General features: G+C 33.4%; 1 protein-coding gene across 16 annotated transcripts in view; it reads right to left on the bottom strand.

Annotated features, from left to right (window-relative positions):
- Rbfox1 (RNA-binding Fox protein 1) overlaps positions 1–24,305 on the bottom strand; it is a 48,749-nt gene that overhangs the window by 3,673 nt on the left and 20,771 nt on the right. For 2 of the 16 annotated variants that reach the window (XM_085204170.1, XM_085204166.1), the window contains exons 2-13: positions 11,125–11,379; positions 9,830–10,075; positions 9,696–9,749; positions 6,987–7,079; positions 6,161–6,215; positions 5,941–5,976; positions 5,140–5,160; positions 4,057–4,195; positions 2,747–2,807; positions 2,581–2,601; positions 1,200–1,411; positions 672–735 (exon numbers count right to left, since the gene is read on the bottom strand). In XM_085204170.1, coding sequence (XP_085060296.1) covers positions 672–735; positions 1,200–1,411; positions 2,581–2,601; positions 2,747–2,807; positions 4,057–4,195; positions 5,140–5,160; positions 5,941–5,976; positions 6,161–6,215; positions 6,987–7,079; positions 9,696–9,749; positions 9,830–10,075; positions 11,125–11,376 — 1,254 coding nt within the window. In that variant the 5' untranslated portion in view covers positions 11,377–11,379. Of the gene's footprint in view, positions 1–671; positions 736–1,199; positions 1,412–2,580; positions 2,602–2,746; positions 2,808–4,056; positions 4,196–4,265; positions 4,369–5,139; positions 5,161–5,940; positions 5,977–6,160; positions 6,216–6,986; positions 7,080–9,695; positions 9,750–9,829; positions 10,076–11,124; positions 11,380–22,105; positions 22,151–24,305 lie in introns of all 16 variants that reach the window. The other 14 variants (XM_085204164.1, XM_085204161.1, XM_085204165.1 and 11 more) reach the window with 14 other exon arrangements.

The following is a 24,305-nucleotide window of genomic DNA, read 5'->3' as shown; positions in this document are numbered from 1 at the left end:
TTTTTAATTTCTTGTCTGTCTGTCTGTACGTATGATCACGCAAATTTTTGAAAGTACTGAACCGATTTACGTAAAACTCACCAATTTCTTTGTTTTAACACAAGTTTATTTCATCAAAATCGGCTCATTAAAAAAGTTATAGTCATTTGAATGAACTCAAAGCATGAGTTTGCCTGCAAATATATAGCAATCTGTGCTTATAATAAATCTGTATTTGTTTGTAATTAATCTATATTTTAAACTGACTTTCAAAACAAGGAGGAGGTTCTCAATTAATTATTTTCGATTCGATATTCGATTAATGATTTTGGATTCTATTTCGATATTAGATTATTCGATTTGATTTGGGTATTTTTTGTAATATGCAATCATTACAGTTATTTTACAAAGAATATTATAAATCCTTATCCAAATGTATAATTTAACGTTTAAGGCTGTTTATGAACGAGTAAATTAAATTATTCATTGATATCAACACATTTGACTGTCAGTCAATTCTGTTTATTAAATGAATAATCAGGTTACGTGACATTGGCGATGATTAGTGCTGAACTGGCACGCTCGGATCGCCATAATTAAAGAACAACAACAACAATAATCACGTAGTTCAAGCGGGCGAAGCCGCGGGGGGCCGCTAGTCGCAAATAATATCTAACAATATTAGTACATACCCCGTATCCTGTCACTGGCCCGATACCGTGTCCCAGGTATGGATCTGCATACTCCCTGCCGTATCTGTATTAATTGAATCATTTATTAGGTTGTAACTCAAACATTTATCATACGTCTGTAAATGGCAATGAGAGTTCATCCATAAATTACGTTGTACTTTGGGGACGTAAAAGAGGTTGAAGTGTTACAGGGGGTTGGAAAAAATCCTAAGTGACATTACTTTGTAAAATCTATACAAATATATAATAAAATTGTAATTAATTACTCTGTACATGGAAGATAAACGAGAAAAAGTAATATTAAGCCGAAAACTATGGTCTTAATTTTTTTGTGTTTGTCTATGCGTTTGTGCACGTTAATTTCAGAGAGAGAGAGAATATATCTTGTGATATTCAAATCATACTAGATGGAAAGGGGTTTAAAAAATTATGACATTTACGAAATTATTGAGGTCGTCATGGCATACGTGGCCAGGAATTAAAATCGTTTCCGAAGCGCGGTATTACGGCGGTGTATGTGGTACTTACGTGGCGGCGAGGGGCGCGAGCGCGGCGGGCGCAGGCGCGGCACTGACGGCGGCGGCGGCGGCGGCGCGCGCTGCGGCGCCGTAGTTGGCGGCCGCCGCCGCCGCTGCTGCGTGCTGCGCCGTCGTCAGCGGCGACTTGAGCAGGGGCGCCGCCGCCGCCGCCGCTGCCGCAGCCGCCTGCAACGTCGTTTGTTCATGTGACGCGATCAAATGCTACGAGGGACCGACAAAAACCAACATCATTATAATATTGTACTAACTGTACTTTTACATACTTTTATTTAATTTTACAATTATAGGTTTAAATATTTCGTTTAAGATAATTCAAACAATTATTTTAAAACATTACTAGGTTGCGTTACAAGAATATGCAGAGTATTGTGTATTTAAAATATAGGTACAATGATTTAAAAAATATATATTTTGTACACTAGTGTAGATCGAGAAATTACGAGAATTTCTGAATAAAATCGTTAGTTACCTATGAAAGAGTTCCTTATATATATTTTTATATGTATTAATATTATTCTCATATAAAGAACAATGAGCCCACAAAGGCTTAAAAAAATAAGAAAAAGTTAAATATTTTTGATTTTAATAAGCGTCAATGATTGAACATATGTTTTAAAAGAAACAATATTCAAAATTAGAGACAAATTCTAAATGAATACTTTACCAATTTGCGCCTCCGACGTATGAATATCGAATGTTTTTAAAATTTGTGATAATCGGAAGCCATAATATTAATCAAATTTGCCAAAAAAAGCAATATTAATGCATAAAAAACGTAGAATCAAAAACAATATAGACATTTTCGTGTTCATTATTTACATTATTACCATGCAACGTTCCCGAACAACAAACCTACTTTTTGAAATGAACATTTTTCTGCAGCAAATAATATTTAATGCTATGTTTGGTTTGATGCAGAAAAACACCAGATTATAAAAATCTTCGAAAGGCATGCAATATACAATCGATGAGAAATAATACTGGCTCGTGGCACAAACTACCAAAATGACCGAGTGTCAACATTACACACTATGACTAAATACTGAGTGAACGTTAGTAAACACAAATGAGAAGGAGGTTCGAGCGTTGTGGGCTCAATGTTCTACTCGGAGCATGGCGTCAACTCGGCTACCACCCACCACAGCACTAAACGGACAAGGATCAACTGAACAAAGCAAACGCCCTCCCGGCCTCCCGGCCTCTGGCCCTCCGTCGCGCGCCGCTGCCGGGACCGCGCTGTGTGACAGTAACGAGCAACCAAAACCCCAGCACTCACTCCACAATGATTATCAAACCGTACTAGCGTGGTGGAACATGAATTAGGAAGCAATAGAAAACAGACATATTCATATACGAGGTGGCGCTGTTACCTCTGCTGCGGGCTTCGCCGCCTGCAACAACACACGGACGGTCACCTCCGCACTTGGCTTAAAATGTACTTCATTAATTGTACATATCATATTATATATAGTTAAATTATTAATATAGATGATACATGACAATTTATAAATAACAATTTGTAAAGCATTTAATTACCTGGAGTCTGTAGTTAGAGTCAGCCGTAGCAGCTGCAGCTAAGAACGGGTCGTAATACACACTGCGAATTAAAAAATTACACGTTTAAACAGCAATGGAATTAATTGAAAATAGGTATACAACATAAATAAAATATATAAGTAAATAACACTATCAAACAGATTATTGGGATTGGGTTGAATATAATATCTTTAAACTTTTACTTGAAAATGCTGTATTGGAATATAAACCTAAATACTAATAATAAAATATATATATATTATTTAATATAATAACAAAATAAAGGGGGAAAAACTGAGTATATCACTTACAGATTTATTAGTCGTCACCATAACCTATTAATTCTAAAACTATTAAAAAGCATAAAAATGTTTAGTGCAGAAGAATGTTTCCAATGTTAAGAAAAAAGAAGAAACTAAACTAATACTCGTACACTACTTCATACAAAGCAACGATAAGTATTATATTTTGTTTTACTATATACATCATATTATATTGAGCTATCTTAATTTAAATTGCTCCATGCGATGGTTTGTATCGTTAGTACTAATTTGGGTGAATTAATAAATAATTCACAGTAATCAAATTAAATTTATTTCTACGTAACTAATAAACTATAAAGGTCTAAACTCTAATAGGTCAAGCAAAATATGACATTAATTGTTGTTTACTATATTTTTTACTTTGCAGTAGTGTATAAATATATAAAATTTAAAGAAATACAAACACAGTCTTACTTAATCAAAACTTATAGCATTAAATATTTTTTTTTATTATTGAACTTGTCCTATTAGCAAGTTTATATTAAGTAATATTCTTACCGCACTAAACACCAAATGCGACAGTGGGCTATATTTTACATGGTATTAATTCTACTAAATATACTAAATGCTAATGAATTAACATTTAAATTAATTTTAATTTTGCATTAAAGCTATGACAGTTAAGGTTGTTATAGTACAAACAAACTAATCATACCAAATATAGGAATTGGACAGGACGTGATAGGTGTTGTTTAATGGCTATGGTTTATTGGAATGTGTTCTAGGGACAATCCTCGCCTCCTGTACAAGTTTTTAAATTAGTGTATTTAGTACAAGTCGGAATGTTTAAGTACACATTTAGTACCACCATAATATTTAGAATTTGAAAATTTAATTATGAGAAATTTAATTTATAGCGTAGGGAGAATGCAAGGTTCGTAATTATTTTTTAATTATAAAATGTTGCAACATTTTTACATAGGAAACAAATGGAAGTGCGCTGTCGCATCGGGGTGAGGGTGTGAGGGTGAGGGGGTGAGTACTCACGGTGCATATGCGTGCAACGGCGATGCGTACGCGGCGGCGCGGGGCAGCACGGCGGGTTGGAGGGGGTGGGGGTGCGCGGGGGCGGGGGACAGGCGCGGCGAGCGGCCGCGCAGCACGCCCGCGCTGCGGAGCGCCGGACCTACATGCAACACACAGATACGGGCATGCGGGGGGGTGCGGGGCGGGTGCGGGGTGCGCGGTGCGGTTACCTGCGTCGCTGCGCGGCGCGCGGCGCCAGCACGAGCGGCGGCGCGGGCGTGGCCGCCGGCGCCGCGCCCAGCCACGGCCACGTCACGCCGGACACCCGCAGCCCTGCGCACACATCGCGCCTCTACACACTGACTACCACTGACCGGCCGGCCCAGCCCTATTGGCTCATATATCCAAGTATCCGACCTCAATTGCTTTATATGTGTGTTGACCCTTATGTTTTGCTTATCTTTCAATAAATGAATATGAAAACATTGTAATAACTTATCATAATACATTTACCATTGCAATGTAGTATGATTACTCTACATAAGATTCTATTATATTTTAGTTTGTCAGTTAATTTAATTTAAACTTAATAGACATTAAGAAACACATAAAATCGGTCCCAATTTAGAGGACATACTGCGCTTCACTCTTGTATTAGATGCAGATCCAAAATGCGAATTCGTTATTTTTCAGTAATTAATCACAAATAAACAATAAAACTATGTTACTAAATACTATTTTACTATATGCAATTCAAATAACTAGTATAACTGTATGTTGTATTCACACCGAGTGTACCGAGAGTCAAGGCCATGCCACATTACAGCACTTTGTCATGTCACCAGTGTGCGATCGAACAATACAATATAGGTATCTACTATCTGCTCTAAAGAAGCATGGCCATTGCGGTAGATTTTTACAGATGCCTTCAATTCAACTGGTAGGTAACATACAACATGTCATCGAGCAATATACTAATTAACCATAGTCCCACCACATAAGTAAGAAAATATCATGCTCGAATGAATGTTATTGTAACAATGTAAACGCGAAAGCTTGGATCGATAAATGAAGGACGATCAAGGAAATTGGAAAGTTCCTCACCTTCCGGCCACTGGACACACACTGCAACAAATAATTAATTATTAAAACTCGTCAACTTTTTGTATAACGCTAGACTAAGACAATGAAAACGTTCCTAGAAGACATTCTCCACTACAGAATGGAAATATCGTTAGTGCAAGGCCGAAAATGTATTCATTCCAACATAGGTCAAGAGAGAGGAAATGAAAGTGAAAACTAACAAGCTGACTAGTTCTGGTGTTATCCGAAAAAAAGGGTGTCTGGTCAGCGCAGTGGCTCCGGAGACAGTTCGCAAATCATAGGTATACTAATTAATAAAATATGATACTTTAATTATAGTAATTTGTGTTATTACTTTGTGAAGTAAGTGGTTTAAAAACTAACTAAATTGTATTCAATGTAGACTGTCTCCGGCCGCTGAGCGACACATTCTTTAATAATATTGCCAAGGTTTAAGCAGAAATTTTGTTTAAAAATCTATTTTATATCAATTGTCAATTGAAGATATTTTTAATCCCCGACCAAAACTGCCGGGTGTTGAAAGTTTGACGTGTATGTGTTAATCTGTATGTCCGTGACATCGTAGCTTTAGATTCAATATATTCAGCAGTTTGTACATTATGAGCTGTTCTTGTTGTTGCTAGTTGTTTGTTTACATCTTAGAGCTCTTTGTGTCGGGGGTTTTTAATAATAATTTATTTTATTCCTGGCAACATTATTATCTAAAGAGCATTCACCTACTAGCATTCAACGGATCTAGGCAACATGTAACAATGTACATTAACATGGACAACACCAATGTGTATAAGCCAGCACTCTCACCCAGAGTGGGAACTGATCCGTTTCTAGCCAGAATATCTGGATGGGTTAAAAGAGAAAATCCTAAGATGCATTATATTATTACATATATAAATATATTGGATATTATCATTACTTTGGACGTGTTTTAAATATCTATTGGAAGGAATAAGTGCATCATTTAGTAGTATTTTTCTTTTTATATTTTCATTATTATAACAAACAAAAAAGTCGTGATGCTCACCGTTTGGAACCGCTGGTGGTTTCTTTGTCTGCACTCTTGCTGTAGCGTTATTAACCTGATTAGGGAAGTTAAAAACATGTGAGATGACTAATATTAAAATGTCAAATGCGAACAGCTCAAAAGCATAAAAACTTTTGATATAAATTTAAGTGACGTACTTACTACCTTTTAAAATGTATTGCACAATGAAACTTAAGTTTGAGGATTCGAACCCACAATCGAAACTGTGTTCGACTAATGTGTGTGTTTTCCTTATCTATACATATAATAAAAATGTAACTGATCGCTGTCTGCACATGGAAGATATACAAGATAATATATTATTGGGGACATGTTTTATAAATGAAATAGAACCCAAAATAATAGTCTTAAATTTTTTGTCTGTGCGTTTCACAGACTTAAAGGTAAAGAAAAAATATTTCCAAAATTCTGATATAATGTAAAAGTTTTTTACGCTCTGTGCCTTAGCCTCTGTATTCACAACCAATATTTATAATTTATCCTTAGTATATATTAGTGTGTGGTGTCTTTCTTACCTGAGCGCCATCGAGTGGTAGGGACCGTTCTACATTCTCTGTGAGACTCTCTCAATCGATCGGCATATTAAATGACCGTCTAGAGAGTAAAGGGATAAAATAAATAAGGTTTGTTTGTGGATTAGATAAGGGCATACTTAGTGCTAATATGCGGGGCCGGGCCCGGCTCGGCACTAGCATGGCAGTAACTACAGAGCAGACGAGCGCAGGTTGCGGTGGGCGGTGGGCGTAGGAGCGGGATGTTATAAGTTACATAGTGCTACGGATGGTATTCACTGAGTCATGCACACCTCTATCTTTCTGCCCTCAACCACGGTGCCGTGAAGACGCTCTCGTGCTCGCTCCGCATCACCACTATTTGCGAATGTTACAAAACCGAATCCCTGCATGCAAGACAGACAAAACATGCATTAAAAACAGCGTCGCTCAAAAAACAACGTGCAACAAAAATTAACATTTATGCATTACATATTTTATTTAAATATTCTAGTGAAATAATCGATAGGATATTGTTGTTTTTATTTCGTTGGTAGTTTGAGCGTAATCTAGCTGAATGGGTACACAGAAGCGTTTGGATAACAATATAAATAATATATGTTTATGCTCGACCTAGCAGTTCAACTATTGGAAAGAGCTGTATCACTGTATATTGACAAATATCGTAAGGATTATTATAGAAACTAAAATGATAGACACTACTGTTTTTAAAATTTCTATTTTTTTTAAATGGAGTGTTAGCTGCAATTTGATCTAAAAAGTCATCGCTCATGCAAGGGATCTACAATTTTCTACACCAGCTAGAAACATGATTGGAAATTTTACAATGGCCTGTTTCATCGAATGTTGGCCATCGGCTTCCAATCGTCAGGCTTTTGCATATAGCGCAATGTATCCGCTAACATTTTCCCTTTATCGTTTTTTATTGTTCAAAATTAAAAAAGTGTGCAATAACTGTACAGTGCTTAAAATATAGCATTTAAAAATAAAAGCCATTATATAAATTTTACCGTCACATTATAAGTGGTGTATGATTAACACATCACGTAATATTCACCAACTAAAATCTATAATTTTATAACAAACAGATTTATTGTCATCTAATACTGTAAAATTAAATATATTCACTCGTGCTAAAGGTATGTCAAACTACTATCAATACACGGTGATAACCCATAGATACAAAAAGCAGCTAGCACAGCACACAGTACAGTGGGAGAGACGAGTCGTGAAAGTGGCAAACATGTTGATTACACGAGACACTTATAAAAGCATGACAGCTCTATTATTACAAATAAATTCACAGTGCAAGAATTGAATAGAACAATAAAGGGGCAGAGAGAAAGAGAAGTATTTGTCGAAAAGTGAAATAGAAGATAAAAATACTGAAAGGAAGCAAGGACTAGCACCCGTCCATTACCCAAGAGTCGCACAATGAGCTAACGATACAGAACTCGATTCGATGGGCGAGGAAGACGCTAATGACATTCAAGATAAGCGAAACTAATAATATAATTGATGCACCATTGTTGTTACTTCTAAGAAGTTTGACTTGCGTTAACGATTTATTAATACGGCATATAGGTTCAGCGAAGTTTACATGCCCAAAACAAATCAATTATATTCCCTTGTTAGGAAGCGGATGATAAAGTAATAAATATTACAATAAATTTGGCAGAAACAAAAATAAACAAAATCAATCTAAACATCCGAATAATATATTTTAGAAAATGTCGCCCGCCCAAACTGCATTCATGTTACCTACTCTTAAATAATTTTATTTATTCTAAAAAATTGCTTAATTTAATAGCAAATAATACAATAAATCTAAAAATGACAAGCAGTTTGGTCAGTTGTGTCAATATTATTAGTGATGAATAATAGAGCTGTCCTTTAAATACGATTTAGAAAATCAGCTGTTATAGTGACGATGCATCATTCTCTAATAAGTAATACTGCATATCCCAATGTGAGGCATTGAAGAAAAAATAATTCGGAGCAATTATCAAAAGAGTAAAATACGTTTTAGACATGAGCGAGCATGGACTACTTGTAGGGTCGGTCACCAAACTGACACAAGGAAAGCAGTAAACACGAAAAAGCGGTCAATCCAATCAATTATTGTAAAATTCTTGAAGAGTATCTCTTGCTATGTCTTAATTAATAATATCATTAAAAGTGAGTTGTTTTTTGAGAATCATATAAAAGTGAAAAATCTTTAGATGATGCCTTTTAGACACAAATACACATGACTTACTTTACAAATAGTGCATGTCGTAAAAAACACATTTACATACAATAATCAAAAAAGTTAAGCAAAGAAAGTATGTCATAAGTACTTTAAATATATGTTTTAATTTCAGTAATTTTAAAGAAATTATTACGATATGGTAATATACAATGCAATTAGAGATACTGCACCAAACATTAAAACCAAGAATGTACTATGATAGTTTTGTTTTAATCACGATAGAATAAAATCTAAGCCCATTTGCCTATTAATTTTTGTTAAGCTACGATAAATAAAATTACTTTATTGAAATAGATAAATTTACATTACATGTTTTTCAAAGAATATAATAAAATTTTAGTTTGGGCAGCAGTTATAAAATTATTTTAAGATCCTCATAAGTTATTGCATATTGATTATTTTACTAAGTATATATGTGTAATTGTGTGTGAGTTAATATAAAATTAAATTAAATTGCAATAACTATTGAGGATACTATTGTCCATTACAGAATAATAAAATTAAAATTAAATTATTTTCTCATTTATATTTTTCTTATATAATTAATTTATGTATCACATTTTTCTGTAATGCACAAACCATCAGTTGGAAAAGCAATAAAACCATTTACGTCTGTATTCTGTTCATTTAATTATAAATGGCTTACTACTTCTCCCTTATAATATAATTTGTCAGCTATTGCTTCCGTGAAATCACCGAGGTGATTTCAGAAAGCAATTTTTATTTATCGTTTTCATAGAAAAATGCTTACCTTGGAACCGCGTTCGTTGAAGATAATTTCTACATCAAGTATTGTGCCATATTGCTGAAATGTAAAAGGTTTCTCGTTAGTTCTAATATCTAAAAGACATCGCGACATGCAGTGCTAATAAAAAATGTACGCACCCCAAACATATTTCTTAGGTCGGGATCTCTAAATCTGAAGGGGATATTGGATACATGGAGGCGTTTGGGTTGTGAGGCTTGTGAGACCGGGACGAGGGTTTTATCGGGCGGTGCGGGGGGCGCGGCGCCGGCGGCGACGGCGGCGCTCACGGCCGCTGCTGCCGCGTGCGCTGCCGCTGCCTGCTGTGCCACCGCCGCAGCTACGCTTACTGGCGTGCTTTCCTCGTTCGATTCTCCTTCACTTTGCTGTCGAACAATTAGTAAAATATGTATAAATTTATTGATTTTCTCTTTAAATAATAATCATTTAAAGTCTTTTATAAACTCTCTAATAATGTTAATTTTAAGACAACATTCCGATATTCCGACACTTTATTATAACATAACAGAACACATATTGGGGAGATTATTGGATCCAAAGAACAAAAGAAAAAGTATCAGTGAAAACGAAAGTGAAACGAAAAGGGATAGGTAAATAAAAGTAAAATGCTCAGATACATATATCTTCAGCTTCAATTACATCCAACATCAAGCCCAATTCAATTTAGGTATGGGCATATAATATTTTAGTATCAATTACGAGTATGTTTTAATTTTTTTAGGTCACTAAATGCTACTGCCCAAAGGATTAGCAGGCTGAAGTGGCAATGGGCTGGTCACATTTGCCGCAGAACCGATGACCGTTGGAGTAAGCGCGTTCTACAGTGGAGACCACGCCTCGGCAAGCGTAATGTAGGACGTCCTCCAGCTAGATGGGGTGACGATATTCGTAAAGTGGCGGGCAGCGGCTGGATGCGAAGAGCTGAAGATCGAGCTCAATGGCGTGCCATTGGAGAGGCCTATGTCCAGCAGTGGACGAGGACAGGCTGATGATGATGATGATGATGAAATGCTACTACTGTAATCGAAACTAAAATGAAGGCGACCAAGCCACGTTATTTGGAGTAATAAGGGTAAATGATCTAGAGACGTGATGTATTGGTGCCCATGTCAAAAGAAAGGAAGACAACGTCGTAGCGTAGGCGGCAAGGAGACCTTTATGATCATATTAATCTAAAGTTCTTTTTATTCACGATAAAAAATAGCGCGTTTAATCCGGTTTTTATTAATGTCTTGGTACATAATTAAAAAAAGAAATTATATGTATTCTATACATTATATAAATAAAAAATAATTGTCAAATAATTATGTGAAAACCATATTAAAATTCGACAGTGAAAGAACTAAACTATAAAATAAAATAATATCAAAAGATAAGATTGTTTATTTAAAAATATTAGTCCAAGAATACTTACTGAGTTATTGTTTTGAGTATCTATCGAATTCTGCGTGTGCGGCTGCGATGGAGGTTGAGGTGAAAAATTACTAGGTGGAAGTGGTGCTTGTGTTTGTGGGCCCTCACTTTTGACAAGTGAAGGCTGAGCCTGCGCTGTAGGCCCGCTTTCTGCTTTAACACCTGTCAGGTCACCATTCGCGGCAAACTGCGCTGCAGCCGCCGCAGCCGCCGCCGCCGCAGGGAACGGGGTCGCCATCCCCGTGCCCACCATGTGCTGGAAAACATATATTCCAAATTAATGTCACTATTTAAATAAATATTATTTAAATGCCATAAATTACTATGTATAGTTATGTTTTTAATTTTAAAAGATAATTTATCAAAAGTTCTTTCTTTCGATTGGAATTATTGTTAAAAAATATTTTTTATATTCTCAGCAATTTATAATATTAAAAATATTTTAATTTCTCAACGTTCAAAATATGTTAGGCACCTAATTTCTCAATGTTCAAAATATGTAACCGAATAATATACCTACATGCATATTACTCAGATGCATGATTTTTTTTCATATGATATGATATTTCATTTCAAATTTCTACTTTTGCATATGAAAATTATGCACGTACAAAATTTTTAATACAAATATTTAAGTCATGCTGAAATATTTTTGCCTCGGGGATAAAATCTAAACTAATTCTGTCGTAATAAATTAACCGCGCAGCTTATAGCCGACATTTCTGGGCTACGAATCGAAATATTGTCAAACAGCATTCGTGCCAAAACATGACCGTTGTAAAGAATTTTGTGTAACTTAACTATTTTCATAGAAATTTTACTAAAGTTTTCCCCAGACAAATAATCTAGGTACATATGTATGACTGACAGACAAGGTAGGTATAGACGAAACTACTGGACTTAAAATACCTATTGAAATTTAGCCTGGAGGTAGGCTAGGAAGGGTAGGTGGGCACTAAGGGTTTTTCTGGTATATTTATCCTGCTTCTTATTATTAGAGCCTCAAATAATCGTAAAGTTACGACTGAAAACTTTTAATATGCTGTTACTATTTTCATGTTTTCTTAAAATGTATATATCGCTTAAAGTAGTTTTGCTTTACTGACATGAAAAGAGCACTCGCATAATATCAGGGTCAGCGGCGTATGGGACAAAAGGGTTGTGAACTGTGAAGCTGGCAACCTACCCACCCCACGGATCTAAGTATTAGATACCTAGTTTACTAGCATATATATATTTTATTGATCGATTAATAAAAAAATATCATAATTTATTAATAATAAATTACTAAAACCAAGCAATAGTCAAGAGTTAAGAGCAAAGAATCGTAAGATACTTAAATTACACTTTTTGCGAATACTGTTCGTGAACAACTTTTTATTACATACAAACATTCATTTTATTTAATATACTGAAGCCTCGTCGAATACAAAATTAAATTACCAACACGAAATGTCAACCCTTATCCTATACACCTAATTTGGACAACTGGATGTTACCGTCGTCGGAAATACATTTTAAAATCCTTTTATTTTCTAAATTAAGTTACGTTACATTTATTTAATTGTATATAATGTAAAAGACGTTATATAATACATCTAATATAAGTAAACGGCCTTTTGCGCGCTATATTCTTGTTCTACATGTTCAATTGTTCATAGAGCGATACTCGCAGAGGCAGTACACAATCTATGTGCGGAAACGAGAAAATTAGGATGTGGTATATTGGCTACAATTGCTTAAGCTCCTTTGAACACGTCTGACTCAATCATACAAGCTATATCTACTGTATTATATAGATATGTATAACTCGTAGTTTTATGGATAAATATTAGTAAATATACATGGTATATGTTAAATGTTTATTTTTAAACTTTATGTGGAGTATAAATAATTCCAAGAAATATATAAGAATTATATAATAATAACTAGCGACCCTCTTGCGGCTTCGCCCGCTTTAACTACTGGATTATTCATGTAATGTATGTTTGCAAAGCACTTAAGATAATGTGAAAATTAATTAAACCCTAATGCAACCCGCATTTTTGTAGTTTCAATAGGGATTTTCCACAGCAAGGATTTTTTAGTAGGTACCGTAATTTTAAATCTGTGCTACTAATCTTTTCAAGTACTTATTAAAATATATTTAAATTACTATTTTTAGATAGTTAAATGACTATTTTTAAACGGAAGAAATTATAAACAAAAACCTACCTACTACTAACTACTACAAAAAATGTGAAACCAAATATATCGCGCTTAAATAATACATTCAACTCCAATTATCCAATATACGCAAACGCTTCTAACTAAATCTTCGTTGCTATAGAGGCAGCCGGGTTTTTTTTCTCGAGCTTGTGGTTAATGCTGAAGGGGGTATTCTGTCCCTGATGAAAAGCAAGCACGACGTGGCTGCCTGTGAGGAAAATTAAATAGAATGCATGGGCCGGGAATCGAACCCGGGCCGCCCGCGTGGCAGGCGAGCATTCTACCACTGAACCACCGATGCGTGTAAGGCAAGCGGGCACGGCGGACGCATGGCGAGTGGCGAGCCGTTTCGCAGCAAGGATTTTTTTGATATTGTAACAACTTCTAAAGTACTTATTAAAATGAAAAAACAGTAAAAGACAGTTTTGATCTACATTAAATGGCCAACGTAACTAATATACTTATTTATATGCTGAGAGTAAGGGATAAGTGAAACTTGAGTAACATACAGCTGATGTGTCAACGGCGGGATGTGTCAACAATTAAATGCGTTTTTCTGTAAAACTATTCGCAATTTCGAAATATTGTAAAAAGCAAATTTTATCTTCGTTTAACGTAGAAAATTAATAAAGTATTTTATAGGATAAGGAATAATACCATTATAGAAAAATATCCCTCACAATAAAAAATATATTGAAATTATTATTTTTGGACAGAAAATGATCACTACACGTTATTCTTAAAAGATACGAATATGCTCTCGCGGACTTTTTTGTAGATCTTATTAAGAGGAACAATACTCCAGTACATTTTTTCATGTAGTTCTTACCATTAAAGCAGCGCATGCGCGAAAGTGTCTCAACGGGTAGGACTTTATACACATTTATCGTATTTATGTTAATTTACATAAGAATGTACAAATAATAAACTATATATAAACCTTCTACGAAAAACACTCGACTTAATGGTGAAGACCGCATCAAAATCCGTTGGGTGATTTAGAAGAAGAAGAGTTAGAAACAACAGACAGACACGAAAAGCGACTTTGTTTTATAAGATACTAGCGACCCCCTTGCGGCTTCGCCCGCTTTTACTACTGGAATATTCATATAATGTAGGTTTGCAAAGCACTTAAGATAATGTGAAAATTAATTAAACCCTAATGCAACCCGCATTTTCGTTGTTTCAATAAGGATTTTCCAATTGTTTTACACAGCAAGGATTTTTAAGTAGGTACCGTAATTTTATATCTGTGATACTAATCTTTTCAAGTACTTATTAAAATATATTTAAATTACTATTTTTAGATAGTTAAATGACATTAAATAATACATTCAACTCGAATTATCCAATACGTGCAAACGCATCTAAATCTTCGTTGCTATAAAGGCAGGCGGGTTTTTTTTTTCGAGCTTGTGGTTAATGCTGAAGAGGGTATTCTGTCCCTGATGAAAAGCAAGCACTACGTGGCTGCCTGTGACGAAAATTAAATAGAATGCATCGGCCGGGAATTGAACCCGGGCTGCCCGCGTGGCAGGCGAGCATTGTACCACTGAACCACCGATGCGTGTAAGGCAGGCGGGTATTGTATAAGCATAACGTCGCGAGGCGCGTTTCGCAGCAAGGATTTTTTGATATTGTAACAACTTCTAAAGTACTTATTAAAATGAAAAACAGTAAATGACAGTTTTGATCTACATTAAATGGCCAACGTAACTAATATACTTATTTATATGCTGAGAGTAAGGGATAAGTGAAACTTGAGTAACATACAGCTGATGTGTGAACGGCGTGATGTGTCAATAATTAAATGCGTTTTTCTCTAAAACTATTCGCAATTTCGAAATAGTTTAAAAAGCAAATTTTATCTTCGTTTAACGTAGAAATTTAATAAAGTATTTTAAAGGATAAGGATTAATACCATTATGGAAAAATATCCCTCACAATAAAAAATATATTGAAATTACTATTTTTAGACAGAAATATGATCACTACACGTTATTCTTAAAAGATATGAATATGCCATCGCGGACTTTTTTGTAGATCTTATTAAGAGGAACAATACTCCAGTACATTTTTTTCATGTAGTATTTACCATTAAAGCAGCGCATGCGCCAAAGTGTCTCAGCGGGTAGGACTTTATACACATTTATCGTATTTATGTTAATTTACAAAAGAATGTACAAATAATAAACTATATATAAACCTTCCCTGAAAAATACTCGACCTAATGGTGAAAACCACATGAAAATCCGTTGGGTGGTTTAGAAGAAGAAGAGTTAGAAAGTTCAGACAGACACAAAAAGCGACTTTATTTTATAAGATATAGGATAGGATAATAATAACAAATATTTATAATTTTAATTATTACTTTAAGTAATAATAATTTAAAAAACATGGTATATACAATAATGAATAGTAATTATATAACAAGAACGTATCCAAAAAGGTCTTTTCATGTTAAACGTTGTAGAATACAAAGGAAGAAGCAATAAAGCATCAAGAATACACTTCAAAATTAATGGCAAGAAATATAACAAACATTGAACCAAAATGTTTTGAATAGCCATGTAAAGCAAAATTTTACTCTTATTGTGTTTCATTTACAATAGAACAACATGCTAACGAAAAAAATATCATCAAGGCTCATTTTGTAGGTTGCTTCAATTTAGGGTGGTATATTGCTTAAATAGGGGTGGATGGTATACCGTATACGTTAATGAAATATTCTTATACGGATGAAAGAAAATTTATTGGAAATTTAGTAAATAGACCTATAAACGTTTTTTGCTTTTTATTCTACATAATTAAATACAACACTTCCAAATATCTTACAAAGAAAAAAAATAATATAATGGCCTAAATAGCATTCGATAGAGACAACATACCCGTAGGTATATTTAGAATTCCATGAACACAGCTGCAAATTATATACGACACTAACTGAAGAGCCGCCGCTATACGACGGGGACGAAGTGCTCTTAGGTCGTGAATTCTAATTGTTTCTTGTGATACTAACTTATATACTTTTAGAAGACATATTCTATTATTATTTTTTTCTATTTATTTTAATAGAGTCAATGTAGAGTATGTGTATTAATATTTTTAATGTATGAGTATTGTATACAAAGCTATCTGTCTTCCTTTGATTAGATTCCTAATATATCTATGGGGGGTGTTGGTTTCGACTTTAGCTTTCTACAGGTTGATTTTGATTGATGATGTCCACGTAAATGTTGTTTTTTTTTTAGCACCAGACTATTCAGATGTGGGCACGGACCACCTGGCCCCTCTCCCTACGCCCTTGTATGGAATAGTTAATTAATAAAATGTCACGCCAGTCAAATCGATGTGTAGGTAATATTTTCTTCGTAGCCATCACACCTCACAAATACCAATTTTTGAAGAGTTTCACAGAAGATATTTTGCAAGATAAATATGATTTAATTTCTACAGATTAATTCTTCAGAATAAATTAAAATAATTTAGATTCTTTAATGCAAGATAAATATGATTTAATTTCTTCAGATACAGAGAGACTATTAAATGCCACAAGTAATGTAACCATTTATATAAACAAGACACTAGTGGAAGGATAAAAGTAACAAAAACCATTACACATGCGGCCTGCCATCATTCACTCATATCCGGCACGCCGTGCCGGGTCGGACATGTAAACATACTGACTTTTTATAGAGCGCCTGTACGATTCCCGGAGCATGCAGCCGCTGGTCTGGCTTTTATTACTCACTAAACATATATATTTACCAATGTAAACAAATCGACAAATAAGGGCATTTATTTACTAATTATTTTCTTAAAAAGAATTATGTTAAATCTACCGATTTACTACCGTTCAGAGATATTTTTTAAAGGAAGACCAGTTGTAATTTACTTAATATAAATAAACTAAACCTATTGATGCTAATATACATTTATATATCATGGTTTTTTATATTTGTTTAAAATTATGTGAGTTACTAGTTTAACAGAAAATAACGTTGTGTATTTTATATTAAAAACTTTACCACTAGAATAAAATTCAGCGGAGTGTGAACACTTGCGCACAATTAGTAAATTATATTACGAGCAATTAACCGTAATTGATCTTAACTGGACAAAATGCGTAAAGTAGAAACGACCATGTTTAAATATTTTACTCGTAGTTTAGTTAGTACTAGTACTACATTTACTTAAAAAAATATAAAACTACGTATATTGAGTGTGGGCTCAATATGGGTGCTGTTTCATTTTTTTTTTTCATTTTCTTTTCAAATATATATATTATGTTTTTACAGGTTATATATTAAATAATTTTTTCATAAGCTAGTTAAAACAAAAAAAAATTACAACAACAACGCGAATTACGCGAAATAAACGATATGTACAGTATAAGTGAAAGAATATTTTTTTACATTTTTATATACAAAATGATATATGTATACAACTAGTCGTCGTGCGTATCTATGTTTTCATGGACTTATAGACGTAAAATGGAAAATCCCGGTTTTTCCTGTTCCCATAGGAATTTCTGGAAGCGAGACAGAAAATCGCTCCCCAAGGACCACACATGCCAAACTTCATTTTTCCACGCTGCGTAGTTTTGGATTTCGGCTGTCTTGTCAATCATTCAGTAGTGGAATTTCGAAATCAGAACAAGAGTTATAACAAAGATTGCCTCCATATTTGCCAAGATTTTTACCAATGTTATTTTGTATAATATAATTTATTAATATTCAACAGTTTTGAGGGGCTCTACGTGACTGAGGCATTATTTACAGTGCTTAGCGATGCGCGCAGCCTCAACCTGGCGTCGACCACCCCTTGGTACGTAGCTAGCAACATAAACCTATGTAAACTACCTAAGTACATGAATCACTAGTGTTTCTATTGGTTATTAATGAACCTATGAGCTTAGAGGTTACATAATATAAATTTATTTTTAAATATCAATACTGGAGAAATCTGATGTTTTTTAAAATTTTCAAATAGGCTGTAGTACACCCAGACACAAATAACAACGAAAGTATTATAATATTTAAATATCTTGTACAATATTAAAACATATGCGGGATAGGAGAAGCGCACTTGTGGATACAATTGACAAATTAGTCCCCAGCACGGCAGCACAAGCACCGCGTTGAATACCATATCCCTATTAACGTGCGGCACGTTGACACAATTGTAGTCCGGGATAAACTAATCTAATGACGTAAGGTTAATATAGCGGTATGCGTTTGATAAAACTTAATTCGTTTCAATTATAATAGCATAGCTAGTAACATATCTTTTTTATCCAAATTGCCCTAAAATTTAAAAACCAAGCGAAAAATATTCGGAATACTGATAGGAATTGACCTAAAAAATGTCTAAATTTAATATCACTTCATAGGAGATCATCGTAAGCATTGATATTGAAATCGAGCCAAATTAAACGATTGTAACGTTATATTATAAATTTCTCGTGATTATATGTCTTTAAACACGTTCCCCGACACTTTGTAAGGCACTAACATAATTTTTTCTAACTTTAGTAGAATGCCAGTCAGTAGGGCGTAGAGACCTGGTACTAAGAAATTACTCTCGCATGAAACAGGTCTGTGTTGTTTAAAACTCAGGTTAGTACCTATTACATAGCTTTCTCTAACACAAAATTTCATTTATTTAAACGTACGTTTAAAATAAACTTGAAAGATAAATAAAATATTATTTGTTTTTTGTGTCATATTTTTCTAAAAAGTATATGCATATGAATATCCGTATTTATGAAGTTCTCATTAACTTAACGACATTAAATATTTTGCACGACTGCGTCCGATCGAACGTGTATCCAAAATGGCGGAACAGCAGTACTTAAATGTTGGGCCACAAAGATATTCCCGACGAAGTATGAGGATAGTAGAAGATACAATAAACAATTATGGACTATAACACTAACTAAAAGCAAGCGGCGCCAAGAGCTGCGTCCTTCAGAAAATCACCTACAGGAATATTGATCTTATTTGAGTTGATTAACTCGGACGTTGTCGACGTGCTAATAATATCCCAAACTCTGGCACAGATCCAGGAGAGGCCTTAATGGCACTTCGATATATGACAAGTTTTAAAGGTTATGCATCCATACGATCCAATTATATTATAAGTTTTTGAATCAACAATAGAATAAAAAACAAACAATGTGGACTGTAATTATATGCGACAAAAAATTAAAAAAAAAATTAAATTATTGTACAAAGAAATTACGTTGTATTATTTGTTTTGAAATTTAAACTATTTATACAAATTTTATGAAGCTTAAGTAAATATTTGTTTGGTTGAACACGCTTATCTGAGAAACTACTGGTTCGTATTCTTTTAGTGATGGCCAGTCCCGTTTTGGAAGAATCTTATATGCTATATTTTATGACGCCAATCATTTTAATGTATGAGAAATGTCAATTTTATACGTAGAAAGGCCATCCATGATGACGCGCCCCACTCTTATAACTACTCGCTTATAATCCAAGTGTGCAATATTTGGCTAGGGTGTTAGTTTTGCCGTTACGCAATTATTATTTATCTGTGCACACGCACACTAAGATTAATTGACTGGTTAAAAAAAGTATTATGGTCGACAGGTAATATATAATGCATGCAGCATTCTGAAAAAACATGTAATGTAAGTTGAGCGAGAGACTGACGAGACTGACGCCGGCGTCAAACCCCAAAAAAAGTCTTCGTGAATGAATCTATCTCATCTTTTAGGTTATTTCTATCCAGGGGCACTGGGAAAATTTTGCAACATAAAGAGCCAAACGAATTCTTAATCTCAAAAGTAAAATATATATACTAATAAGTGAATGGTACCCAAAAATATTCTTAAATACTAATGGGAATGGGAACGGAGTGTCTTAACACTAGGTTCCTAGGTTCCTAGGTTCCCACTGCTTACCCTGCTATGTGCGAGATACAGCTTGAAACTTAAAGAGAAAAAAAAAGTATTGATTCATGGCATAGGATTTTATCATAAAAGTATTGCGAGGACAATAAGCTTATTCTTATGGTAAAAATAATATTATAGTAACGTTAACACTCAGACTACGCTATTTATATGCATCAGAAAACATGTCCATATAAAATATTTAATTAAGTAAAAATATTCTTTTTATATATGTATTAAAGTTCAAAGTTGCTTACAGCAGAGGGACAGGGAACGTTAATTTGAATTCAAAACATGTGCTGCTACGAAGGTATCGATACCATACCTCGTCGTACTAGATATGTAACCAGCCAGAGAAATACAAGACACATTGGATGTTATAAACAGAGAAAATATTTAATAATTCGTTATTCTTTATTATTATAAGCTTATTTAATTATTATTTGGGGCACTTTAATATTTAGGACAATGGTGACCGATTTAAATAATATGAAGTTAAACGAGAAAAATAATAAGAGGTTATTACCATTTTTTGATAATAATTTTCACCATATAATTAATAACCCTCAATGCTTAAATATGTTTATTTAAATAATTTCTACCTAATGCCAGAATAGCGTCAGTCAGCTGTCTGATAAAAAATTTAGATGATGCATCACCTTAGGGATTCATGGATGCTAAAATTTTGTATAATTGTGTATAGTTTATCTATTATAATTGTTTAAGAGAAATCAACCGTGTTAATGCATATTCAAAAAGTGAAAATGAAGTTGTCATGACCTATATATGCGAAATAAGCGTGGCAAATAAAAAAATATAATATAGTAATATACTCTTTACGTATTTACTAATTTAAATTATATATTCAACTTAAATGCCTAATACTGACAGTAGCTATCATGTTTAAATACAAGTTTAACATACCAAAACGCATAAAACTATTGAATTTATGAAAGCTGCCATCATGAAAGCTTATTGTACTGTATTACTGACTTCTTTCATCTTTCTTAAAAGTTCATTTCATTGTAAATTTACGTCTTGCGGCTATATTTAACAACGTTTATAAATTCAGCTTCATCACGTTGTTTTGAGATGAAACATACCTTATTTTGTAACATACAGTATTAGCTCTATAGTATACATATAATTATAAACATACCCACATAAAAGTTAATATATTAGTTATTAATTCAGGCTTTTCATGGTCAATACATGAAATGCAACAGTTTGCTTTGTATATATTTAGAAAGATTTATTTAATACAATCTAAAATAATATGCACAATGAAGGATATGAGATCGGTTTTTTGCTTGTCGGTATATACCTTGATTTCAATGATATTTCTACGATTGTTATATTATGTGTTTCAAATATACCAGACGGTAAACCAGGCGTTTGTGAGAAGATGAATTAATTATTTTAATTTCCTCTACATACTAAGAGGCAAAGTCGAGTTCCATCGCTAAACGCGCTAATATTTCGAAAATTGAACGGAAAGCGGCCAACGGAGTGTCTTTATACACACTATAGTTCCATCTGTGTACACTGCTAACCTAATTTATATTAAATAAAATATAAGCTATTACATTTAATAACGATCGACGATCTTTAAAAATATTTTAAAAACGATAATTTAATAACTGAAGGGACATATTATTTTAAATAAACGCAACATAAATTGCCAAATACATAAGACGTATTTGGCAATCGAATCGATTTTGTATGATATAAAAGCATAACTTTTATTTTTATTCAAGCGAATTATAACATAAATAATGACATAATGAAAACTAAACATAGTAGGTATATTAATAATCTATTGCATTCCCATGCTTATATAAAAAATTATATATACCAGTAAGGTAGGTGTCCCTGTATCGATGACATTGCCGTTACTCACCTGCAATAAACGAAAATATTGTTTTAATTAATATTATTCGGATATATTTTTTATTTCTTTTTTATTATCCATATTAACTTTTATAACATTTTAAGTATGTATAAATTTTGTAGTGTTTATTTTTAGGCCGAAATAAAAAGGAACATAAGTGAGTATTATTCTTGATTTGTTACCAATATCGTATGAACATTGAGAATTATACTGAAAATCTTATATTATTCATAAATATGAATAGAGTTCGTATAACGCAAATTATTAGAACAGTGCGTTCTAAAGTACGGTATTATATACATTATAATTGACCAATCGTTGCGGTTCTATGAAGCATCACGTCGGCCGCGAGGTTGAGCATCACTGGCAACTGCCCAAATATCTTTCGTTTGCCCGCTAGATACCGGGATAACATGCCCTATTCACCTGAATTGGAATATATTTACATAGCGCTGTTTCAGATCAAGTTAATAATAACTGTTCAACTCACAAATTTATTCAGTTATTTTCCTTGGTAAGAGACGTATAGGAAGACCTCCGTAGACCTTCCCGCTAGTAATATAGCATCAAGCTAGGTTATGTTTAAAAGATTTTCTAGTAAAGTTGAAATCGCATACTCGCAAAACTTTAGCTGTGTTGGATGTTGCCGCCAAAATGCAAGAGTTTTAATACATATTCCAAAAAGGTATCGCCTCATTGTTTTTTTTTCGATAATTGTGTCAATTAAAATTTTACCATTAAGAATTAATTATTACTTGAAAGTGGGATATAGAAAATTAATAATGCACATAATGTGGCTACTGTTCAATAAATTACAAATTAATAGACCGAGTGTTACCCATATGCCAACAGAATAGATAACCGTTAATGTAACAGAAGATAACCTTTAGGGTTGAATAAACTAAACAATTGCGACGTATCTTCGGGATAATAAATGCGGCCATCGCCATCATATTATTATAGATTGAAAATTATATTAAGTTAAAGTTATCATATCGTTTAAATAAAGGTTTAAAATGCACATCCCCATTCCAATATTTATTACACGTATATATATATATTCAGTATATATATTCAGTTCAGAGCACCAAAGAGAATGCATAATTTACATATATGTATGAATTAGTAATAATACAACGAAAATAAAAATTACATTAATAATCGACAAAAGAAACATATTATGTATAATGTATATTTATCTAGAAGATTGCACTTCAATTAAGAAATATTTTACTTAGATTCTATATTGATAACTATAATACGACTTTATTTATATACCTAATATTTAAAAAGCTGCAGCTGCATTTCTAAAGAACAATATACAAATAATATAAAATAGACATACATAGAAATATTCATATATTAAGTTAAACGTCAAGATTTTGCAATTATCAAATTTTTGTACAATCTGCATCTCGAACCGGATTTATACCAACAAAATATTATCAACACTATTACTTAACCTATTCGACATTGAAGACCTATTATTATAACCATCAGAAAACTATTATAATTTTAAAACAGAGAAACTGGTTAATATTCGGGTCGTGGACCACTCTGTATTTAAAGAATGCCTCATCAAAGAGTGTACTATTTTACCACCAGTTATGCTGACCTAAACTCTCCTTATTTATCACGTTATTTATACCAAGTTGCGTATTCATTTAAATTTCATCAAATTAACAAAAAATACTATTTGTTTATGTAGTACTAGCGACCCAAGCGCGGCTTTGCTTTAACTGATTATTATATTATAGCCAAATTATACAAAATCTTAACATAAAATTGTAGCTCATGTATTATTCTGATTACTGTAAAGTTTAATCTAAGCCCGTTCAGCAATTTTTGCGTGAAAGTGGAACTAATATTAATCCTCACAATCTTCTACATTTATAATATTAGAAGAATTATAAAATATTTTTACTTTCAAATATAACAAAAGTATACGCTTATATCAAAATCAAAAATAAATTCAATTCGTTCTAACAGTAATTCGTTTACTAAGTTCATAAAAAAAAAGCTAAACTATATCACACCATTCAACTACCGTCCGCAATCTTAGGACTGCAATCGCAATACTCATTTGTGCGTGTTGGGCACTTGTTCTCAAATATTATTAACTTTGTCTACTATTGCCGAAACTTCCAACATACACTAGTGCACG

Source organism: Heliconius melpomene, chromosome 20, assembly GCF_056956725.1.
Source record: "Heliconius melpomene rosina isolate 202511_hmr_F chromosome 20, ASM5695672v1, whole genome shotgun sequence".
Taxonomy (NCBI): domain Eukaryota; kingdom Metazoa; phylum Arthropoda; class Insecta; order Lepidoptera; family Nymphalidae; genus Heliconius; species Heliconius melpomene.
Note: the sequence above shows the minus strand (reverse complement) of the source record. Positions and strands in the feature narration are given on the sequence as shown.